At 45.3% G+C, this 22,408-nt stretch overlaps 1 protein-coding gene and 1 pseudogene across 3 annotated transcripts in view; one reads left to right on the forward strand and one right to left on the reverse strand.

Annotated features, from left to right (window-relative positions):
• Insr (insulin receptor) overlaps positions 1 to 22,408 on the reverse strand; it is a 139,733-nt gene that overhangs the window by 113,203 nt on the left and 4,122 nt on the right. For all 3 annotated transcript variants that reach the window (XM_038346589.1, XM_038346588.1, XM_038346587.1), the window contains exon 2: positions 1,996 to 2,547. In XM_038346589.1, the coding sequence (XP_038202517.1) occupies positions 1,996 to 2,547 (552 nt within the window). The remainder of the gene's footprint in view (positions 1 to 1,995; positions 2,548 to 22,408) is intronic.
• On the forward strand, positions 9,159 to 9,254 carry LOC119825883 (annotated as a pseudogene).

Here is a 22,408-nt window from a genome sequence, read left to right on the forward strand (position 1 = left end):
TCTCAAAGGCCAGTTCTCTCCATTCAAGGCTGGGAGTCCAGTCCACAGGTCCAACATTTCTGGAAAGCCATTTGGCAATCCAAATCAGGAGCCTCTGACCCAGAAATTTCCTTTCTGGAAAACAAGACTAAAAGAAACAAACATGGAGCTGGAGAAATGGCTCAGCAGTTCAGAGCACGTGCTGCTCTTGCCCAGGATCTGGGTTCAGGTCCCAAACGCACAAGGCAGCTCACAACCATTAGTAACTACAATTCCAGGGGATCCAACACCTTCTGGCCTCTAAGGGCACACATGTGATACACAGACAATCTTGAAGGCAGAACACCCATGTATATATAATAAAAATTATTTTAAAAAATAAAACTTGAACCCTAAAACAGCCAAATTCTTTTTTTAAAAAAAATGAAATAATCGGGCTGGAGAGATGGCTCAGAGGTTAAGAGCTATTGCCTGCTCTTCCAAAGGTCCTGAGTTCAATTCCCAGCAACCAAATGGTGGCTCACAACCATTTGTAATGGGGTCTGATGCCCTCTTCTGGCATGCAAGCATACACACAGACAGAGTATTGTATACATAATAAATAAATATAAAAAATTATATAAAAAATGAAATAATCTAAGTGCCTTATAACTCAGAAGGCTAAAGACATGGAAGCAACAGATCCATGAAGGGAGTGGAGAGACAGCTCAAAGGTAAAGGCATTTGCTCCTGCAGCCTGACTACCTAAGTTTGTTCCTCTAGACCCACATATGTGGACGGAGAAGACCAACTTCTAAAAGTTGTCCTCCAACTTCCATGTGGTCCATGGAATACAAGTGCACACTCATATACAGACACGCATGTGTACGCATGCATATACATACACACACACAAATAAAAATAGATGTAAAAAATACTACTTTCAAAGTTGAATTTTTACACATTTCTTTTTCTATCTCTTGCAAACTGACTTCTATAAACAGATAAGAAAAATATGCTACGTCAAATACACACCCTTGCATAGTCTACTACTCAACCAAGCAGAGGCCCACAGGAACATTCACTATCCAGCAGGGGTGTGGCAAACAGCCCTCTCAAAAAAATCTGCCTCCCTACTTACTTTATAAATAAAAGTTTTTTGACATACAAGCCACACCCATGTCTTAACACCTAACTATGGTTGCTTGCCTACAATGGCGGGGTTCAGTATACTCGTTCACCTATCAGAGATTTCACTTCCCACAGTCTCAATAACCCATAGTTAACTGTAAACTACCAAATGGAAGATTCCAGAAATAACCAATTTGTGTTTTCAATCATGTACTTTTCTGAGTGGCACAATAAAATCTCAAGATGTCTTGTTCTGCCACACCTGAAATGTGAATCAACTTCAAGTATAAAACTAGTTGTTAAAACAATGATGATTATATTCAAATTACCTTTATTTTATTTAACGGTGTCCTCCCAAGTGCAAAAGTGATGCTTGTTATTTTATTAGAGAATATCATTATAATTATTCTATTTCGGTTTTGGTTATGGTTGTTAATCACTTACCAAGTGACGGTGTGTGTGTGTGTGTGTGTGTGTGTGTGTGTGTGTATGTGTGTGTGTGTGCGCGCGCGCGCGCGTACGCGCGTATGTCTGCATACACAGCATACACAACCCTCGGAGGCCCAGGGTGCTGGATTTTCTCAGTGATATGGTGCTGGAAACTGAACATGAGTCTTCTAGAAGAGCAGGAAATGCTCTCAAATGTTGAGCCATACCCCAACTGCCTCCGTTTATTTTTGTTAGGGTATTCTATCATAACAATAAAAAAGTATAGCTATATATAGATATGCACACAAAAAAAATGTACATGCGCCACAGTGAAGTGTATCTCTCAAAGATAAGGGAGCGAGGGGTGAGTGTATTTTTTGATGGAAATTCTAGGGTTTGTACTCTGCAGCCTTCATCACCTAAACCTTCCCAGTGACCAGGAAGGAATGGCTTAGAACGGAGCTGCCTCCAGCATACCTTTCTGACAATGACTGTGTGTCCAGCACCGTTCCACAAACTGCCCATTGATGACGGTGGCAGGGCAGTTGGTCTTGCCCTTGGCAGTGCCTGGACAGACATCCCCACACTCCTCGTTGTCATCTTTGTTCAGCACAATGTAGTTGTCCTCCACAGAATCCAAGATCCGAGACCAGTCAATGGTGGCCAAGTAACAGAGCTCATTATTCTTCTCAATGCGGACAGAGCCCCGGGTGATGTTCATGAGGTTGTAGAGTCCCAGCTCCTTCAAGTGGACCATCTCAAAGATGACCAGGGCATAGTTGAAGAAGAGGCGGGAACCTCGGATGACTGTAAGGTTGGGGAAGAGGTCTTTCAAACTCTCTAGGCCATAGACACGGAAAAGAAGCAGGTAGTCTGTGATCATGATGAGTTTGGGGAAACTGAGGTCTCGGAAATCTTCGGGTCTGGTTTTGAACATCAAGAGGATCTGCAGATGGCCCTCGATGACTGAGCAGTTCTCCAGCTCATGCAGCCTGGTCAGGTTGTTCCTGATGTCCATGCCAGGGCACACTAAAGGGCAGACAACAGAAGCAAAGTAGATGAGCCAAGGACTGTAGAACAACTAATGAGGCCAGAGTCAGGAAGACAGCAGTGTTTGCTGTACAGGCATGAAGACCTGACGCCCATGCCCAGGACCCACGTAGTAAGCTAGTACAGCAGCATGTGTCTATGAGGGATGGGGGCATGCAGAGATAGACGGATTCCCACAGCTTATTGGGCTATTTGTATCAATGAACTCCAGGTCAGTAGGATACCCTGTCTTAAGAAATAAAGTGGAGGGCTTCTAAGGAACGGCTGTCACTTGAAGTAGACTTCTGGTCTCTAACACACGCACACAGGGGCTATATATCCCAGAGCACTCTAGGTCAGCATATCACAGAGACTCCTGCACATTTATGCTCACTGCTGCTCTGCTCACAATAGCTATATGTGAAAACAGTTTAAATGGATAAATAATAAAAAAAATGTGGCACATAATGTAATATAGATATCTTCTCAATAGCCAAGTTATAAAACAAGCAATTGAGAGATGAGAACTAGACTATGGCTCAGCTGGTAGACCACTTTCCCAGCATGCATAAAGCCCCTTAGTTCCACGCCAAGCACATACTGGATATGGTGGTGCACACCTATAATCCCAGCATTTAGGAGGTAGGAGACAGGAGGTTCAGGAGTTGAAAGTCATCTTCGGCTACATAGCAAGTAAGAGGTCAACCTGAGCTATTTGAGACCCTGTCTTTAAAAAATAATAATAATAACAGATAACAAAGAAAATATGACATGTAGACACAATGGAGTATTAGTCAGTGATACAGAATGAAATAGTTACATATATATATATATATATATATATATATATATATATATATATGACAGAAGCAGAAAGGAGAGCAGTTGAGGTAAAGAAACATGCATGTGGGCAGAAAGCCAAGTAAGAATAATGGGGCAGGCAGGGGTGATGAGCAAGGTACAATCATATAGACACACAAAATGACATAGCTTGAAACCCATTCTTCAGTATGCCAACCAAAAAACTTAATGAAGGAAAACAACCAGGACTCCTTTCCAAGCTTCCTGGCTGTTAACAGGGAGAGTGCCACAATCAATGTGAGCAGGTGTGTCTCTTCCACATCCAGATTTCATGAACTTTAGAGTTGCCCAGGAAAGGGTGATCTGTTTCCTGGCTCTGAGGAGCCTCTATATTGGTTCCCCACTCACTATACCAGCAGACATTCTCACCGACAGTATGTAAGAGCTCCCTGTCCTTAATATCCGCATCATTCTGATGAATAGCCATTGCCACAAATGTCCGTCAGTGAATGAATAGATAACGATATATGGTGTGCTAGGGTTGGTGGCCACTTGTAACCACAGTGATCAAGAGGCTGAGGCAGGAAGATTATGAGTTTGAGGATAAGCTGGGATGCATGGACTAGGCTGAAGGACATGGTTCAGATGTAGAGCCCCTGCCTAGACTCTACCAGTGAGGGCTGGGGTGTGGCTTAGGGGAAGAACCCCTGACTAGAATCTCCCAGTGAGGGGCTGGAGGTCTGGCTCAGGGGTAGAGTCCCTGCCTAGAGTTCCCCAGGGAGGAGATGGGACAGTGGTTCAGAGGTAGAAGCCCCTGCCTACTGTGCACAAGGCCTTCTGTCCAATCCCCATCAGAGAAGATGGGAAAGCTACAATTAGGGCCAGTGCCAACTTTGTGGTCACCCACTGTGGGCTCTGCATTTCAAATTCCTAAGCCAGCCCCGATGAATGGCTTTCCCTGTAAAGCAACCATGCCTAAATAATTCCTTTCAAAAGGCAAAGAACGTAATTCCTTTGGCTGCCCAGTTAGAAGCCTTAAAATAATCATAACCCTATCTATGAGGCAATTGGCTGACAGGAGGGTTGAGTAAGACATCAAGTGCAGAGGAAAGGGCAGCCGACCCCAGCCCAGGGCCCCTGAGCCTCAGCATGGAAGCTCTTCAGGAAGTGACTGACAGGACAATGTACTCATATCAGAACAGGGCAAGGAAAAACTGAATGTCTTTGTTTTGTGTTCACCCACCTCCCTGACTGGCTCTGCTTCCTTGGCCTGCCCTCCTGGCTGCCAATCGAGGTCTAATTACCTTTTACCTGGGTGTAGCAAGAGCTTCCCAGGAAACCCAACCTCCATCTCTTTGCTCAAACACAAAGGGAGTGCTGATTCTCCTAAGGGTGGGGGACCTGCCAAGTTCCCACCCCCTCCACGCCTTCCCATGGCCCTGCATGCCTGGCAATCACAGTCCTCGATATTCCTAAAAACCCTCCCACCCCTTAAGTCATGTGCGCTGGCTAGTTTTTGTCAACTTGACACAAGCTTGAGTCATCTGGGAAGAGAGAACCTCATTTAGAAACTGCCTTCATCAGACTGCCCAAGAGGCAAGCCTGTGGATTGATATGGGAGGAGCCAGACCACTATGTGCCTCCCCAAGACAGGTGGTCCTGGATTGTCGAAGAAAGCCAGGAAGAGTAAGCCAGTCAGCCCTGCTCCTCCAAGGTCTCCACTTCAGTTCCTGCCTCTGGGTTCCTGCCTTGAGTTCCTGCCTCGACTTCCCTTCATGACAGACTAGGTTGTGAAGGTAGCTGTTGGTCATGGTGTGTTTATCAAAGCAACAGCAAACAAACTAGAAAACCGTGCTAAGCAGTTACTCTCTCAATAGTTACAAAACTCCCTGTCTCCAATGTCAGATGCCCTGTTGGGAGCAATAAAGGAAATGCTCAATTCAAGAGAAGGGCCCAGGCACTGAATGGTATGCAATAGGTGCTCAGCTCATGTCACCTGTGTTGATGTGTATTTTCCCTCAAATATGTAACATATATCTCTGCGTGAGTCTGTTGTATGCACTCACAACCCCCACCTTCACCCCCAGCAAAGGACAAAGGTGTCATTCTTCCTCACATGCCTTCCACTATCTTTTTGAGACAGTTTTTCTCTGACCTGCAGCTTGCTGAGTGGGCTAAGCTAGAGAGTCAGTGAGCCTCAGGACTCCATCGGTCTCTTCCACCCCAGCTATGAAGTGTAAGCTGCCACTCCTGGATTCTTGGCTTCTGGGGAACTAATTCAGTTCCTTGTACTTGCAAAGCAAGTTCTTTATTGACTGAGCTGTCTCCCTGCTTCTATTTTAATCTTCCTCATCTTCCTTGTCTTCCTCCTATGTTTCATGCTCCTGAGGAAAAGGCAAACAGCTTACCAGCTAAGCTATCTCCCCAGCTCCTACTGGCTACTCCCAGACTCAACCTCCCAAGCCCTCAAATCACAGCTGTGCCCCACCACACTCTGCTTAGCTCCAGGCCATGATCCCTTAGAGCCATTCAGAAGCCACCTACTCCAGCAGCCCTCCCTGACTGCCCTTCCCGTGAAGACCTCTATGAGTCTCCCCTCCTTTGTGTTCCTTCTATACGAATTAGCATTTGTCAGAATCAAACTTCTTAGACAGAACTTCCCTACCAACCAGAGCCCTCTGCACCCATACAACCCCTGTTTATTTTATCCCAAAACATACAATATCTTTGAGGCAAAGAGACTCTTACCCTGGAGCCACTGAGATGGCTCATCAGGTAAAGGTGCTTGCTACCAAACCTGACAACTGGAGTTCGATCCCTGGGCCCCACATAGCAAAAAGAAAGAAACATCCTCTAACCTCCATAGTACACCATGGGACATACATACATACATGTGCACACACATGCATGTATGCATGAACGTGCATGCACACATACACATACCAGCTAAGATAAAAGGAACAGACAGCTTGAGCCTGGCAAGATAATGAATCCCTGTCTCAAAATGAAAGACTCCAAGCTGGAGAGATGACTCAGTGGATGAAATGCTGCCTTGTAAGCCTGATTCCATCCCTTGGTAGTGAGCACTTAGAATTTCTGCACTGGGGGGCTGGAGAGATGGCTCAGCGGTTAAGAGCATTGCCTGCTCTTCCAAAGGACCTGAGTTCAATCCCCGGCAACCACATGGTGGCTCACAACCATCTGTAATGAGGTCTGGCGTCCTCTTCTGGCCTGCAGACATACACACAGACAGAATATTGTATACATAATAAATAAATAAATATTTTTTTAAAAAAAGAATTTCTACACTGGGAAGGTGGAGATAGGGGCTCCCTGGAGATCACTGGCTAGCCAGGCTACCAAGGTCCAGGACAGTGACAGACCATGTCTTAAAAAAAATAGGGTGTCTGAGGGACACCCAAATTTGTCATCTGACCTCCACATAGATGTGCACATATGTGTAAGTATATACACACTACACACAGGCATGCACACATATACACGCACACATGCACACATGCAAATACACATGAACACACATAGAGAAAGGGATAGGGGAATCTAATCTGAGAATGACTTGAGGAAATACATCCTAAAGCTCTTGGGTTTGGTGTTCTTGCTTCATAACCCTCACAGAGCACATTAAACTCTATTTAAAAGAAAAGCCACGAGCCGGGCGGTGGTGGCGCACGCCTTTAATCCCAGCACTCGGGAGGCAGAGGCAGGCGGATCTCTGTGAGTTCGAGACCAGCCTGGTCTACAAGAGCTAGTTCCAGGACAGGCTCCAAAGCCACAGAGAAACCCTGTCTCGAAAAACCAAAAAAAAAAAAAAAAAAAAAAAAAAAGAAAAGAAAAGAAAAAGAAAAGCCACACACTTATTCATGAGGAAGTTAGAAGCCCCAGCCCTGGGCAAGAGTAAAACTGCCACCCTGCACGACACACTTGCCAGCTGAGCTCTGAACAGAGCAGAGGGCCCCCGGCAGTGATGAAGCCTGGGCTGGGAGACAGCTTTGAAGAGACCAGGACACCAACACAAATTCCATATAGTCGCACCAAGCAGATCTGAGGTTCCTGACACCTCAATGGTTTTCAAGCATGGACATAGTGACAGGCAAAGACCCATAGACATATTGTGTCAATGTTACTCTTGATTGACAAGTGGACAGGATCTAGAAGCACACGGGGGACAAGCCTGTGTTGCGAGGAAGTCTCTACACTGGGTTAACCGAGATAGGAAGACCTACCCTGAAAGTGGGCAGTGCCATTCCACAGGCTGGGCTCCTGGACTAAACAGAGAGAGAGCAAGCAATGTTACAAAAACTTAGTCAAGGGCTGGGGAAACAGCTCAGGGGTAACACACTCATCCTGCAAATGTGAGGAACAGAGTTCTGATTCCAGCACTCACAAAAATGATAGGCAGGTATGACAGCCTTCCTATAATCCCAGCACTTGGGAGATGAGGAAGAGGAGGCCCAGAATAAGCTGGCTTGATAAACTAGACATGCAATATCGGCCTCTGCTCTCGACACATTTGCAGATACATGCACTCACACATGCTAACATACATGAACATATCTTTTGCACAGATGCAAAAGAGAAAAAGGCTTAGTAAAGTCCTTGCTGAACAAACATGAAGAGCTGTGTTCCATCCTCAAAACCCGCATATAAAAAGCAAGCACAGATGCATACACATTCTAGTGCTGGGAGACAGACAGAGGAAGATCCTGGAGGCCCACAGGACGCCAGCCTACCTTAAACAGTGAGCTCCAGGTACAATGAGACCCTGCCTCAAAATAACAAGGTGGACAGCACCTGAAGAATGACACAAGGATGGTCTCTGGTATACTGCTGTAATAGCGGCACAAGTGCTTTGGGAGTAACCAACCACTGTCTGAATGGATCTAAGGCCCACTCCATAAGATGGAATCCATACCTGAAAATGCTAAAGTGGCCAAGAACCTGAGACTAGATAGATCATGGTCCCGGGGGAAACCCTAATAAATAATTCTGCTAAAGGAATATAGCAATAAAATCACTCCTAATGACACACTCAGTGCCTTACTCAGCCATCATCAGAGAAATTTCCTCTTGCAGTAGATGGGAGACCCGCAACTAGACAATGTGTAGAGACTGAGAGACCTTGGAACACTCAGTCCTAAATGGGATGTCACACCCTTCCCACAGGAATCAGGAAGCTAAGCGGAAGAGAGCACAAAAAGACTGTAGGAGTCAAGAGGTGACAGACAACTCCAAGAAAACAGTGTCTTCCAAACACAGTAGGACAGGAGAACACATAAACTCTCAGAGACCATAGCAGTATGCACAGGGCCTACACAGGTTCAATCCAGACTGAGTCCCAGCACTGAGAGGGGTAACTGGAAATAGGCTCCCATTTCCAACCATGAAAAAACGTCATCAGCAATTGATGCGCCCACTGACAAAGGAAAGAAGAGTTACCCCTGGTGGATTATCACTGAGTATACTAACCACACTCAGGATGCGTCTCACACCCAGGAGTAGCTGGCCAACACAAAATAAACTCAAAGGTATTTTTGTAAACTTTTTTTTTTGTTTCTTTGCTTTATTTGGGCATTTTTTGTCTTATTGGCCTTTGTTTGTTTTGACTTTCATTTTTCTGTGTTTGTGGGGTTTGTTGGAGAAGTTATTTTTTGTTTGGTTTTGGTCTGTTTTTAAAAGAGAAAAAACATGAAGTTGAGTGGGGGGGTGGTCAGAGGTGGGGAGGATCTGGTAGAAACTGGAGGAAGGGAAAAATCATGATCAAAATATATTGAATTAAAATTTTTTTCGTTGTGCTTGCTTCAGCAGCACATATACTATAATTGGAAAGATAAAATTGGCCCCTGTGCAAGGATGACACGCAAATTCATGAAGCGTTCCATATTTTTTAAAAAACGGAGTACAGACCTAAACAGAGAACTTTCAACAGAGGACTCTAAAATGCCTGAAAGACACTTAAAGAAATATTCAACATCCTTAGTCATCAGAGAAGTACAAATCAAAACAACTCTGAAATTCCATCTTACACCTGTAAGAATAGCCAAGATCAAAAACACTGATGACAACTTATGCTGGAAAGGTTGTGGGGAAAAGGGAACACTTCTGCATTGCTGGTGGGAATGCAAGCTGGTACAACCCCTTTGGATGTCAGTGTGGTGATTTCTCAGAAAATTAGGAAACAATCTTTCTCAAGACCCAGTAATACCACTTTTGGGTATATATCCAAAGGATGTTCAATCGTACCACAAGGACATGTGCTCAACTATGTTCATAGCAGCATTGTTTGTCATAGCCAGAACCTGGAAACAACCTAAATGCCCCTTGACAGAAGAATGGATAAGGAAAATGTGGTACATTTACACAATGAGTACTACACAGCAGAAAAAAGTAATGACATCTTGAATTTTGCGGGAAAATAGATAGAGCTAGAAAACATTATTTTGAGTGAGGTAACCCAGACACAGAAAGACAATTATCACATGTACTCACTCATAGGTGGTTTTTAAACATAAAGCAAAAAAAAAAAAAAAATCCAGCCTACAAACTACGATCCCAGAGAACCTAGACAACAATAAGGACCCTAAGAGAGACATACATAGATCTAATCTACATAGAAAGTAGAAAAAGACAAGGTCTCCTGAGTAAATTGGGAGCATGGGGACCTTAAGGGAGGGTTAAAGGGGGGAGGGGAGTGGCAAGGAGGGGAGCAGAGAAAAAATGTAGAGCTCAATAAAAATCAATATAAAAAACTTTTTTTATTTAGAAAAAAAGCGCCCTCTGGGTGAACACACACACATGCATATATAAAGATCATACAATCCCACTCCTGTGCACCCAAGAGAAAAGAAAATGTATGTTCACACAAAGAACTTGCATGCAAATTTGCACAGCAGAACTTTTCATACTAGCCAAAGACTGGATAGCACCTAAATGCCACTAAGGGACGCATGTTTGTGGCATGTCCATACAAAAGGAATAGTAATCGGCAATAATGAGGAATAAAGTTCCGAAGGGCACTACCTTGTGAATGAACCTTTAAAAACATCATACACTTGATGGAAGAACTGGGTCCTAAAGTCCGTGGATCTATTTATATAAAGTGTCCAGAAGAAGCCAATCCCAGGGAATCAGGATATGGACAAGTGGCTGTAGGAGCCAGGGAGGGGGCCAAGGGGCCAGCAATTCTTTGAAGGACAGGAAACGGTTGTAACCGAGTGCAGGGACTGTTGCGCAATCCTGTGACTACACTCAAAACCAGCAGAGCCCGTGCTTGAGCTGGAAGAACTATATAGCACACAAACTTACCTTACTATAAATAAACATTAAAAGGATCTAATTGCAGGGGCAATAAAGAAGCACTTTGCTGTTTTAATCTCTCTGTAAATCTAACTCTTAACTCATTAAAGCCTGATGTGTCCCTGTGAGTTGAAAACAATAGAGCAATTTACTGTTGGAACAGAAAAAATATCCAGAAGATGTCTGAACCAGCACCAGAAATTCTTGTAGGAATTCCAGCAGCTTCAGCCCCAACTCTGCCCCTGTGGGTGGGAATGATACTTCACGGTTTAATAAGGGCCTGGAGAAGGCTCAGCAGTGAAGAACACTAGCTGCTCTTGCAGAGGGAGGACTTGGTTTGATTCCCAGCACCCACGTGGCAGCTCTGTAACTCCAGTCCCAGAGGATCCGACGCCCTCTTCTGACCTCCACAGGCACTAGGCACACACAGGGTGTACAGATAAACATGAAGGGAAACCACTCACGAACATAAACCAAACCTAAATAAGCTGTAAGTGATTCACAAGGAGGTACAGAAGGCAGGAAGTAGGAAGATCCTATTGGCAGCTACATACAGTTCTCCCAGCCTTTGGCCCATCACTTGCTCATGCTTACCCCCTCGACCCCCTGGTTGTTTGTTGATGTTGTTTTCTTTTGCAATCAGTCTTTGAGACTAGGTCTTGTTATGTAGCCCAGGCTAGCCTTGAATTCAAAATCCTCCTAGCTCAGTCTCCTCAGAGGTAGGGTGACAGTTAGGGTGTCACACCCACCCAGTTTTCTTTTTTTTTCCTTAAAATTATTGTTTCTGCCGTTGATAATGATGATACTGAGATAGAGTTTCATAAAGCTGTCAGGCTGGTCTCAAACTTTCCACAAAGCTAAAGATAACCTTCAACTCCTGATCCTAGAATACAGTGATGTCTTGGATGCCACCACAAGCACCACATCAACTGGGCATGCAAGTTATCCCAGCACTCAGGAAGGGGGACAGAAAGGGCATGGATTCAAGCACTCAGGGCTTCCTGCTACACAGTGAAATCCAGACAAGCCTGAGCTACATGAGACCCAGTGTCAAAAATAAAAAAGCAAATAAATGCACACCTAGGACTAGGGAAAGAGCTCAGTGGGTAAAGTGCATACAGCACAGGCATGAGTAACCCATACCCACATAAAAGTCAGGCATGGCAGCATATGCCTGTGGTCCCAGCACTGGGAAAACAGAGAGGCACGTCACAGAGGGTCACTGGGCAGTCAAACCTAACTGAAACAGTTAGTTCTAAGCTCATGTCAACAAATAAAGTGGAAAGTGATTCTAGAGAAGATATCCTGATGTCAACCTTTGGCCTCCACATGCACACATGCGCTCACACATACAAAGACTACACACAGCACATTGAAGAAAAAAAGAAAAGTTGAAGAGATGGTGTGGTCCTGCAGAGGATCTAAGTTTGATTCCCAGCACCCTCGTTAGGTGGCTCACAGCCAGCTATGACTCTAGCGCCAAGGGAGAGCCCAACACCTCCAACCTCCCAGGGCAGCTGCACACACAGCCACGTGGGCAACTGCACACACAGCCACGTGCCCAAAAGGAAGCACACTGTATAAACTAACAACATGACCGCCCGTAGCACAGCTGAGGGCAAGGTTTTTTACTATAGGTAAGAGAGAGAGAGCAACCAGAAGTGTCTGGAAGAGAGAAAGTAGCGGACCTGGTCATGAGAGAAACGGACACACACACACACACACACACAACATAGAGAGAAGGACAGTGTAAGAGGATGACAGCGTAGGCAAAGGAGAAATCCAAACAGAGACCAGGAGAGGGCAAAAGAGAAGAGCAAGAGAGAGCATAGGGAAATAGCAGGGTTATAAGGAGAACGCGCCGCTGCGGGGAGGAAAGCTCATGAGCTGGAGAAGGTGAGAGAGCTGGGTGCCTGGGATACTGAAGGAGCCTGGAGGCCAGCATGCACTTTGGTTTGCTGGTAGGCATCACAGCCATTTGCCCCTTTGCCAGTGATTAAGGGAAATGGCTCCTTTTGATACGGATAGGCAGCTTCACAAGTTCCTGAGGACTGCTGCTGGCTAGCCACCAGAATTTGGAGAAACAGTTTCTCTGGGCCTGACATATATAATTTAACTTTTCTTAGTTAAACTATTTTTATTTAAGACCTAAAACCACGGCTCAGTGGGTAAAGGTGAGCTGCCAAGCCTGATGACCAGAGCTCCATTCCCAGGAACCACATGGTGAAGGGAGAGGTGATGCCTCCAATGTCCTCTGATTTCGACATGAGCACATACACATACAGAAGTAAATAAATAAAATTTAAAAAAAATGACAAAATATAATCTGGCCAGTTTCAAGTCCCCAAGACTGTGGTTAGGGGCTGCCACAATGGACTGAGCCAAGGACGAAAGTGTGTGCCAGCACGCAGAGCAGGCCTTTCTGAGGATGTCGTCCTCCATCGCTCTGCACCTACTGCATGCGGCAGCCACCCCTGTGAAACTGAGGCTCACTATTCCAGTGACCCGGCTGCTGGCCAGTGAGCCCCAGGACCATCAGGTTCTACCATGCCCTGCTCTTGTATGGATATTGGAGATGTAAACTGGGACCTTCCCAGTCCCTCAGGGCAAGCTCTCATCCACTAAGCCACTCACCCAGCCCTCAAAACAGAACGCTTCACTGGAAAGAACTGACCCCCGGGGTTTCAGGAACCTGAGAACTCTACAAGGAGGAAAAACTAGCACCAGAGCCATGTCTTCTTCTGTGGCTTTCTCCCCACTGTGAGAACAGTGGAGGAGATGTGCTGGTAAGAGCGAGGAAAGCAGTGCCCAGCCCGCAGATTCCCAGTGTCACCCTATGCTCAGAACTTTTTAGTGTCTCTGCTTTCAACCATGGCATCCCTGTCCCTTAGTCACAGATGTCTTCAGAACCATCCCTGGTCCCCTGTTCTGGGGCCCTGGTTGTTCCCTTCTCAATTCTTTCTAGTAGTAAAACTTTCTCCTGAGCCAGCAAGATGGCTCAGTGGGTACAGGAGCTTGTCACCACATCTGACAACCTGAGCTCAAGCCCCAAGCCAGGCATAATGGAAGGAACCAACTCCTACAGCTGTCCAGCTGTCCTCTGACCTCTGCCTGTGTATCTTACACACACACACACACACACACACACACACACACACTACATAAATAAATATAATACAATTTAAAGAGAGACAGATATTGCCTTTCAAACTACATGCTTCATGTGTTATGAAAGAGAAATCCAAGGTTTTGTTCAACTACCTAGAGATGGTCCCCACACCTTGCAGGGCAGGTGGGGAAGGGGATGACATAAGAACAGGACCTGTGTGAGTGGATGTGATAGAATACTATAAAAAGATACCAAGAAGCTCCCATCAGTGACACAGGAAGATCTCCAAGACATGTAGATCGACAAGGTACAAGGGATCCAACATCACCTGCGTGTATGGTAAATAATGAGACGTGTAGCTTACTATGCTAAGAGTATCTCCCTAGAAAGCTAATCAATGCTCCAGTCTCCATCTTCCAGTGCTGGAGATACTGATGCACACTACCTCTTATTTGGTTTTTCCTTTTGTTTTGTTTTACACGAATGTTGATGATCTAAACTCTGGTCCTCATGCTTGCAGGGCAAACTGTCTTACCAATAGCCATCACCTTGCCTGGGAAAGTTTTCACTACCAAAACTCTTCCTACTTGTGAGTTTGGGCTCTAGGCTATGAGTTCAGCACTTTTCACATGGAGGTCAAGGGAACAATTACTGTGTTCGAGTCCCAGCTCTGCCTTTTCCCAGCTATATAGTCATAAGCAAGCCCTGGCCCTCTCTACACCTATTTCCTCTTCTGAGCAACTCATGAGTCATGAGCCCAGGAAAGAAAGTGATATTACCTGGATGCAAAATATGATGGTTAATCTTTTTGTTTTGTTTTTCATTTTCATGTGTATTTGTATACGGTAAGCATGTATATGTATGTGCACGCATGTCTGTGCGTGAGGAGTTATGTGTACATGAGGAAGCCTAAGGTTGATGTCAGGAATAAAAACTGATCCCTTTTCCAGCTTACTCATTGAGGCAGGGTCTGTCAATCAAACCCAGGCTGGATGACATGGTTGCCTTCTCTCTGCCTTCCCAGAATGGAATGACTAGAGAGCACCTTGAGTTTCTGAGCCTTCTGGGGATCCGATTATCTGGTCTTCATGCCTGCTTTCGTAAGTGTTTTATGCAGTGACCCATCTTCCCAAGCCCTGTGAGATGGTTGATTTTAGCTGTTAATTGGACGGGCTTTAGAATCACCATAGATCTGTGAAGCAGTTTCTAGACTGTGTTAACTGAGGTGGAAGACCCATGCTAATGTGAGCAGCAGCATCCCAGGGGCTAGATCCTGGACTGGATGAGGAGCAGCTGAGCACTAGTTGATGTAGGAGTGTTTCTATCTATCTGTTGTTTCATTGGTTAATTAATAAAGAAACTGCTTGGCCTGATAGGTCAGAACATAGGTGTGTGGAGTAGACAGAACAGAATGCTGGGAAGAAGGGAAGTGAGGCAATCACCATGCCTCTCTCTGGGTCAGTTGCCATGAAGCCAGCCACCAGGTCAGACATGCTGAATCTTTCCTGGTAAGACACCACTTGTGGTGCTACACAGATTATTAAAAATGGGTTAAGCAAGATGTGAGAATTAGCTAATAAGAGGCTGAAACTAATGGGCCAGGCAGTGTTTAAATGAATACAGTTTGTGTGTTGTTATTTCCGGGGCTAAGCTAGCTGTGCGGGAGCCGGGCAGGACAAAAAGCAGACCTGCTCGTCACATCACTACAACTAGTGTCTGTCTCTCTCTACTTCCTGGCTGTGGATGCAATGTGACCGCTACCTCAAGCTCCCGCTGCCACGCCTTCCCAGCCATGATGGACTGTGAGCCAAAATACTCCCCTCATTCTTCCCTAAGTCACTTTCCTCAAATGACTCATGGCAGCAGTGAGACAGGTGACAGACACAGACAGATGGAGGGCTCCTCTTCTATTATCAACAGAGAAAAGAAAAAGCAAGGAGGACAAGCATAAGGTGAGCGAGTGATGGCAAGCCTTTCCGCCCAGGCCTTCATCCTGCTGCAGATTCCTCACACAGCTGCTGTGCATGCAGACTCGTGCACCCAGAGGACCTCCCAAAGCAAACAAGAGCCAGCAAGTGGCTCCAAGGGTGTCCCTCAGAACTTCTCCTGGAGGCTGGGGAGATGGCTCAGTGGGTGTCCTATTTTCATTCCCAATGCTATTATAAAAGATCTTTAAAAAAACAGCTTAGGGAACAGAAAGGGTTTATTTCAGCTCACAACTCCAGGTTAGAGTTCATCCGTGCAGAAAGGAGGTCAAGGCAGGAACTTCAAACAGCTTACATATGCTTGCTCAATTCCACCTCTCTTACACAGTCCAGGACCCCTGCTAGGGAATGAAGTCACCCACAGTGGATGGGTCTTCCCATATCAATAAATTTAAAACAATCCCCTCCCACATAGGCCTCCTCAGGCCAGCCCAATGCAGACAGTTCCTCCTCGAGACTCTTCCCAAGTGACTCTGGGTCGTGTCAAGGTGACAATTAAAGCTGTTACAACCAGTAAAGCACTTTCCCTGAAGTGTGAAGACCAGAGTTCAAATCTCCAACACCTATTTAAATTGTGGATGGGCAAAGTGGCCTTCTACAATCTCAGAGGTCCAAGGAAATATCACAAGAGGGACCCACAGCCAGGTGGCTAGCTAGACTAGCCAAATCAGCCAGTTTTAGGGTCAAATGACAGACACTGTATCAATATGAACAAAAGGACAGACAACCGACATCAAAATCTGGCCTGCACACACACGCCCATATGCACATAAACACATACACAAGTACACAATGCATATTCAAAAACCTAAAGAATTCCCTCACCTCAGAGGCAGAAGACAGATGTTCAACTCTCCACAGGGACAGGTTTAGGTGCCAAAAGTCTAGACACATCCTCGGATTCTGTAGAACTCAGATCTACCAGGGAAGACAGGCTCAGCAAAACAGGATTCCACAATGTAGACATGCAGGCAGGCAGGCAGGTAGGCAGGCAGGCACACACACGCGCGCGTGCGCGCGAACCCCCCCACCCCCCCACACACACACACACTACTAGTACTACTAACGGGCCCAGTGTTATAGTTGTTTGTTCCTTCCTGTCCCAGTGTCACCTTCTACTCTGGACCAGTCAACACAGCTTAGAGAAGCACCAACCCTTTCCACATTCCCACAAAAGCAAAAGAAAGACTTTTAGCACAAGTCTCTCTGCGCTGCAATGGAGCTGGAAGCCAAGCTACGCCCTTCAGCAGCCAGACCAGAAAACATCCCCCATTGGAAACAAAACAGATCTCTAAACGCTCGGAATTGTGAGCTGGCAAAATGGCTCAGGGAGTACAGGTGCTTGCCACCAAGTGTGATGACTTCGTTTTGAACTCCAGGACCCACAGTGGTGAAAGGAAAGAATCAACTCCCGTAAGTTGCCCTCTGACCTCCACAAGCACCCAGACGCACAAAATAAATAAATGTTTAAAGGTTTTTTTAAACTAGTTTGTTAAACAACAAAGAAACCGAAGTACTCCCTAGCTGGGTCCAACCTGTTCAATGGAACTCGAGCCAGGAGTGGCCCAAGCCACTGAGTGAACTTTCCAGAAGGCATAACCAAGAATTTGCACAAGAATGAAAATATTAGCAAAAACAATTGTTTGCATTTCCAAAGAACTCTAGATAGGAAACTGACCAACTAAACTGTCACACCACAGTCACGGGGAACACCTATGGCCAATTGCTCCTGTTCTTTTCCGTGGAACACCCTAAATTGCCTGATACAGGTTGGGTTCCTCCGAGTGACTGCCCACAATCCTTTATTTATTTACTTTTGAGATAAGGTCTCAGGTAGCCCAAACTGGCCTAAAACCCACCACGTTGTCAAGGACAACAAATTCTTCACATCCTCCTGCTTCCACCTCCTCTGTGCTGGGACAGCAGGTGTAGCTCTTGCTTATGCGGTGCTGGGGATTGAACCCAAATGCATACCAGGCAAGCACTCTACCCACTGAGCACAGCCCCAGCTCAACTCTGACTCTATCGCAGGCAGTTCATAAACTGATTTCCCACTTCCTCCCCATCACAATCCCCTATATACACACACAAACACACACACCACACACAGAGAGACACACTACCTACACAGATACATACCACACACACAGGCATGCGTGCACACACACCACATACTTCTTAATCTATGCTCCATACATGAGAGAGACTATGAGGTGGGTGGTGTTTGTCTTTCTGAACCTGGTTTGTTTCCCTTAACATAATGATCTCTAGTTATATCCATCTTCCTGAAAGTGCCATGATAACATTTTTCTTCAAGGATGCATCAAATTCCAATTTACAGACCATATCTTCTTTGTCCATTGTCAATGGACATCTAGGCTGGTTCTCAATCTTGACTCTTCTGCATAATGTAGCAAGGAACACAAATGGCCAAGTGTCTCTGAGCACAGAGCCTCTCAAAGTGACACACAGCCTTCATACCTCAGGGATAAAAGATGGTACCTTCATAAATATGCAAAGAGGTCATGTTAAGCAGCCAGATCACCAACAAAATATACAAAAATGAGCAAACAGGAAGCCAAATATGCCACACACAGATAGACAGTTACAGGCTCCAGATGGAGTTTGGTAGGTAAAGTACTTGCCTAGCATGTACAAAGCCCTGGGATCCATCCCCAACATAAACCCAGTGTGCAAGTGTTTGTCTATAATCCCAACACTCAGCATGTGGAGGCAAGAGAATCAGGAGTTCAAGACCAGCCTTAGCTACATAGTGAATTTGAGGCCAGCCTGAACTACATGAGATACTGCCTCAAAAGGAGAAACACATACACACACACACACACACACACACACACATTCACACACAGCGAAAAACACACTTGCAATGATTTCCAGATATGAACACGGCATAAGCTGATCAGCTTAGTGTTGAAGCTGCATTGTTACCTTGCTGGTCTGCAAATTCAAAGCTCCAACTTTTTGAGTATCCTCAAATAACCACAAGTGTGTCACAAGAATTAATCTAGAGGTTCCAAATAAATTTCAGCAACTAAGCGCTTTATAAATCCCAGGGCCTGGAGTTAAGAGGACCAAACATTTCAGTTTTAGGAATTTATCCATCTAATTATAGGACTTTTTCTTTCATTCTGGAAAAAAAAAGATTACAAGGATGGAGGTATGCCATCAGAGAGGTAGCACATTCCTGTTATCCCAGCACTCTGAAGGCAGAACAATCACCACAAGTCCCAGGCCAGCCTGGGCTATAGAGTGAATGTTTGCCTTAAGAAAATTTTTGATTAATAAATTAACTAATTAAAAATAAAAACAGTAGTCAGGCGGTGATGGTGCACTCTTTTAATCCCAGCACTCAGGAGGCAGAGGCAGGCGGATCTCTATGAGTTCGAGGCCAGTCTGGTCTACAGAGCTAGTTCCAGGACAGGTTCTAAAGCTACACATAGAAACACTGTCTCAAAAAAAAACAGGGGAAAAAAATACATATCCCTCTATAGAACGTGGTTTAGAATCTAAAAACGAGACAGGGAAGATGGCTGAGTGGCTAAGAGTGTGTACAGAACTTGCAGACAACCAGGGTTCAGTTCCAGCACCTGTGGAGAGCAGCTCACAACTGCCTGGAACTCCAGCTCCAGGGAGACCTCATGCCCTCTACTGGTGTCTACAGGCACTGCACTCACATGCACAAACACAAACAACACATAATTAAAAACAAAATCTTAAAAAAATAAAAAGAATAGGCAACTATATAGAGAAATTAGGTTTTGTAGTTGGCATGAACAGAGCAGCAGGGGAGGAGAGAAACTGAACATAGTATAGATGGAGATGGAGAGATGGCCCCTGCTCTTCCAGAGGTCCTGAGTTCAATTCCCAGCAACTACATGGTGGCTCACAACTATTTGTAGTAAGATCTGGCACCCTCTTCTGGCCTGCAGGCATACATGCAGACAGAACACTATATATAATAAATACATCTATTTTTTAAAATCCTTAAAGAACATAGTATAGAGAAAGAAAAATAATTTTCTTTCTACCCTTTCATTTTTAGCCAGGATGGGATTTTGGAATCACAGGAGTGAGAGGGAAGGGCTGCGTGTTTGGGAAAGTGCACAGCTGTGCAGGAACAGGTCTACCTGTTCCTCACCAGGAAGAGGGGAGACTCGTGAGGGACAGCACTCCCGCTCACACAGAATCTTCACACAGCTACAGCCATTTTTAAAAAAATAACATTTCTTTATTTTTAAGCTTTGGTTGGTTTGGGGGTGTTGCTTGTTTTTTGTTGTTTTGGGAAGAGTTGGGGTTTTTTTGGATTTTGGTTGTTTGCTTTCTTTCTGGTTTATCTTTTTAGATAAGATATTATATAACTCTGACTGGCCTGGAACTCACAGAGATCTGCCTGCCTCTGCCTCCTCAGTTGCTGGGGGTTAAAAGCAAGCAAGCAAGCAACATCACAACCAACTGTTGTTGTTTTAAGTATGTGTGAGTCTGTCTGTCTGTCTGTCTGTGCATTCCTTCAGTGACTCCTCCCCCTCCTAGATGGAGTTACAGTTAAGAGCCTCCTGACTTGGGTGTTGGGAACCAAACGCAGGGCCTCGGGAGAAGCAACCCTTAACCACCGAGCCATCTCTCCAGACTCCTCCTTCCCCCTTTGTTCTGAGACAGGTTCTCCCTCATATAGCCCAGGCTGGCCTTGACTCCCTGTGTAGCTGAGGATAACCTTAAGCTCCTGATCCTTCTGTCTATACCTCCCCAATGCTGGGGTTACCAGAGTACACGACCATGCAGGGTGCAAGCAGCACTATGGATAGAACCCAGGGCTTCATGCACACTCATGCCTAAGCAAACACCTTACCAACTGAGCCACATCCCCAGTCCTCAGGACAGTATTTTTTTTTAATGACTAGGGGAAAGGACTTTGAGTTCTCATGGTGGAAAGTTATGAGCAGGCAGACGAAGGACAGATAAATGTTAGTTAGTGAAGTTTATTAAATAGGAGATGGGGATGTGGCTCGATTGGTAGAGTGCTCGCCTGGCAAAGCAAAGCCCTGGGTTCGATCCCCACCTCTGCATAAACCAGGAGGGATGGTACAACCTGCCATGCCAGCACTCAGGAGGCAGAATCAAAAGGACTGAGAGTCGAACATTCTCTCAGCTAAATAATGAATTTGAAGCCAGCCTGGGCTACATATGATCCTGTCTCCAAAACAGAAAAGAAAAGAAGGAAGTTAGAGGGGAAAGGGAGAAGAAGGAGAAGGTGGGAGAAGAAGAAGTGGAAAAGGAGATGAACTAAAAAGAAGAAAAAGAAGAAAGGAGAGGGAGAAGAGGGAGAAAGGGGGAACAGGAAGAGAGGGAAGAAAGAAGGAGGGAGATGAAGGTCGAAGGTGGTGCAGAGGGCTGGGGTGATAGCTCAATAGCAGGGCATTGTGTACCATGTTCAAGTTCCTCCGTCTAACCCCAGAACCAAAAAAAAAAAAAAAAAAAGCATGATCCAGAAAACCATGGATGAAAGGCTGAAGTGTAAATATTTTTTGTTGTTGTTGCTACTACTAATTTGTACTAAGATTAGGACATGAAAGTAGTCAAGAAGGAGTACACAAAGGTGTGTGGCTCTGTGCCAATAAAACTTTATTTACAAAACCAGTAAATTTAGCACAAGCACCACAGTTTACTGACCCCTTTTTTTAGAAAAAGACTTAGACTAAATGGAACTGACACAGTGGGTCAGGAGAGGGGTGAAGGGCAGGCAGTCTACACACAGCACACAGGAAAAGAAAAGGCTTACCCCAGCTGGAGGAGGGTGCAAAACACAGGAAAGCCAGCCACAAGGGAAAATGCCTTCCTTGGGCAAGGACTCAGCCAGGCCTATGGTGACCAACAGACAAGACAGCAAGAGTGTGAAAGTATGTCCCTAAGGAGGACAGCAGAACTAGAGGTCAAAAGTGAAGATGGGTTTAGAGTATATTGAGTGTTTATAGGCTAAAGAGAGAAGAGCTACAGGGGGGTGGAAGATTCTAGAACAAGGAGAGGAGGAAAAAGCAAGGTCTCTTCAGGCAAGTGTTAGAGACAATCTGTCATGATTGGAGCTATTTTTCATTGTTACAACTTAAGAGACAGTCGGGTACCACTGGCATCAAGTTAGCAGAGACCAAGGGTGTCCACTAAACACATCAACAAAGCCAGGACAGCCCCTACAATCCAGAATAAGCCCACCCCAAGTTTTGAAGCTTGCTTGGGGTCTAGCAAGATGGCTCAGCAGGTGATCCCTGAGACACATGTAAAGATGGATAGAAAGAACTGACTGCAGAAAGTTGTTCTCTGGCCTCCACACATATGCCTGACACATAGGAGCATACGCAAACACACATGTGCACACAGCATGCACTCAGGCATGCATACATATACAAAATAAAATAATTTGAAAATTCATTTTAAATTAGAATAATTAATAAGGTGGAAAGCAACTTAGGAAGGTACCTGGTATTGGCCTCACTCACATCTTCTCACCCACATGAACACACACACAGACACACACCCCTCCAAAGGTCAACCCGAAAGATACCCCTAAAGCTCAGAAGGTTCCAATTGTTGTCATTGCACCCTGCTTTGTCCTTAACTTCACAGTCCTCAGAGGGCTATC

Source organism: Arvicola amphibius, chromosome 10, assembly GCF_903992535.2.
Source record: "Arvicola amphibius chromosome 10, mArvAmp1.2, whole genome shotgun sequence".
Lineage (NCBI taxonomy): Eukaryota > Metazoa > Chordata > Mammalia > Rodentia > Cricetidae > Arvicola > Arvicola amphibius.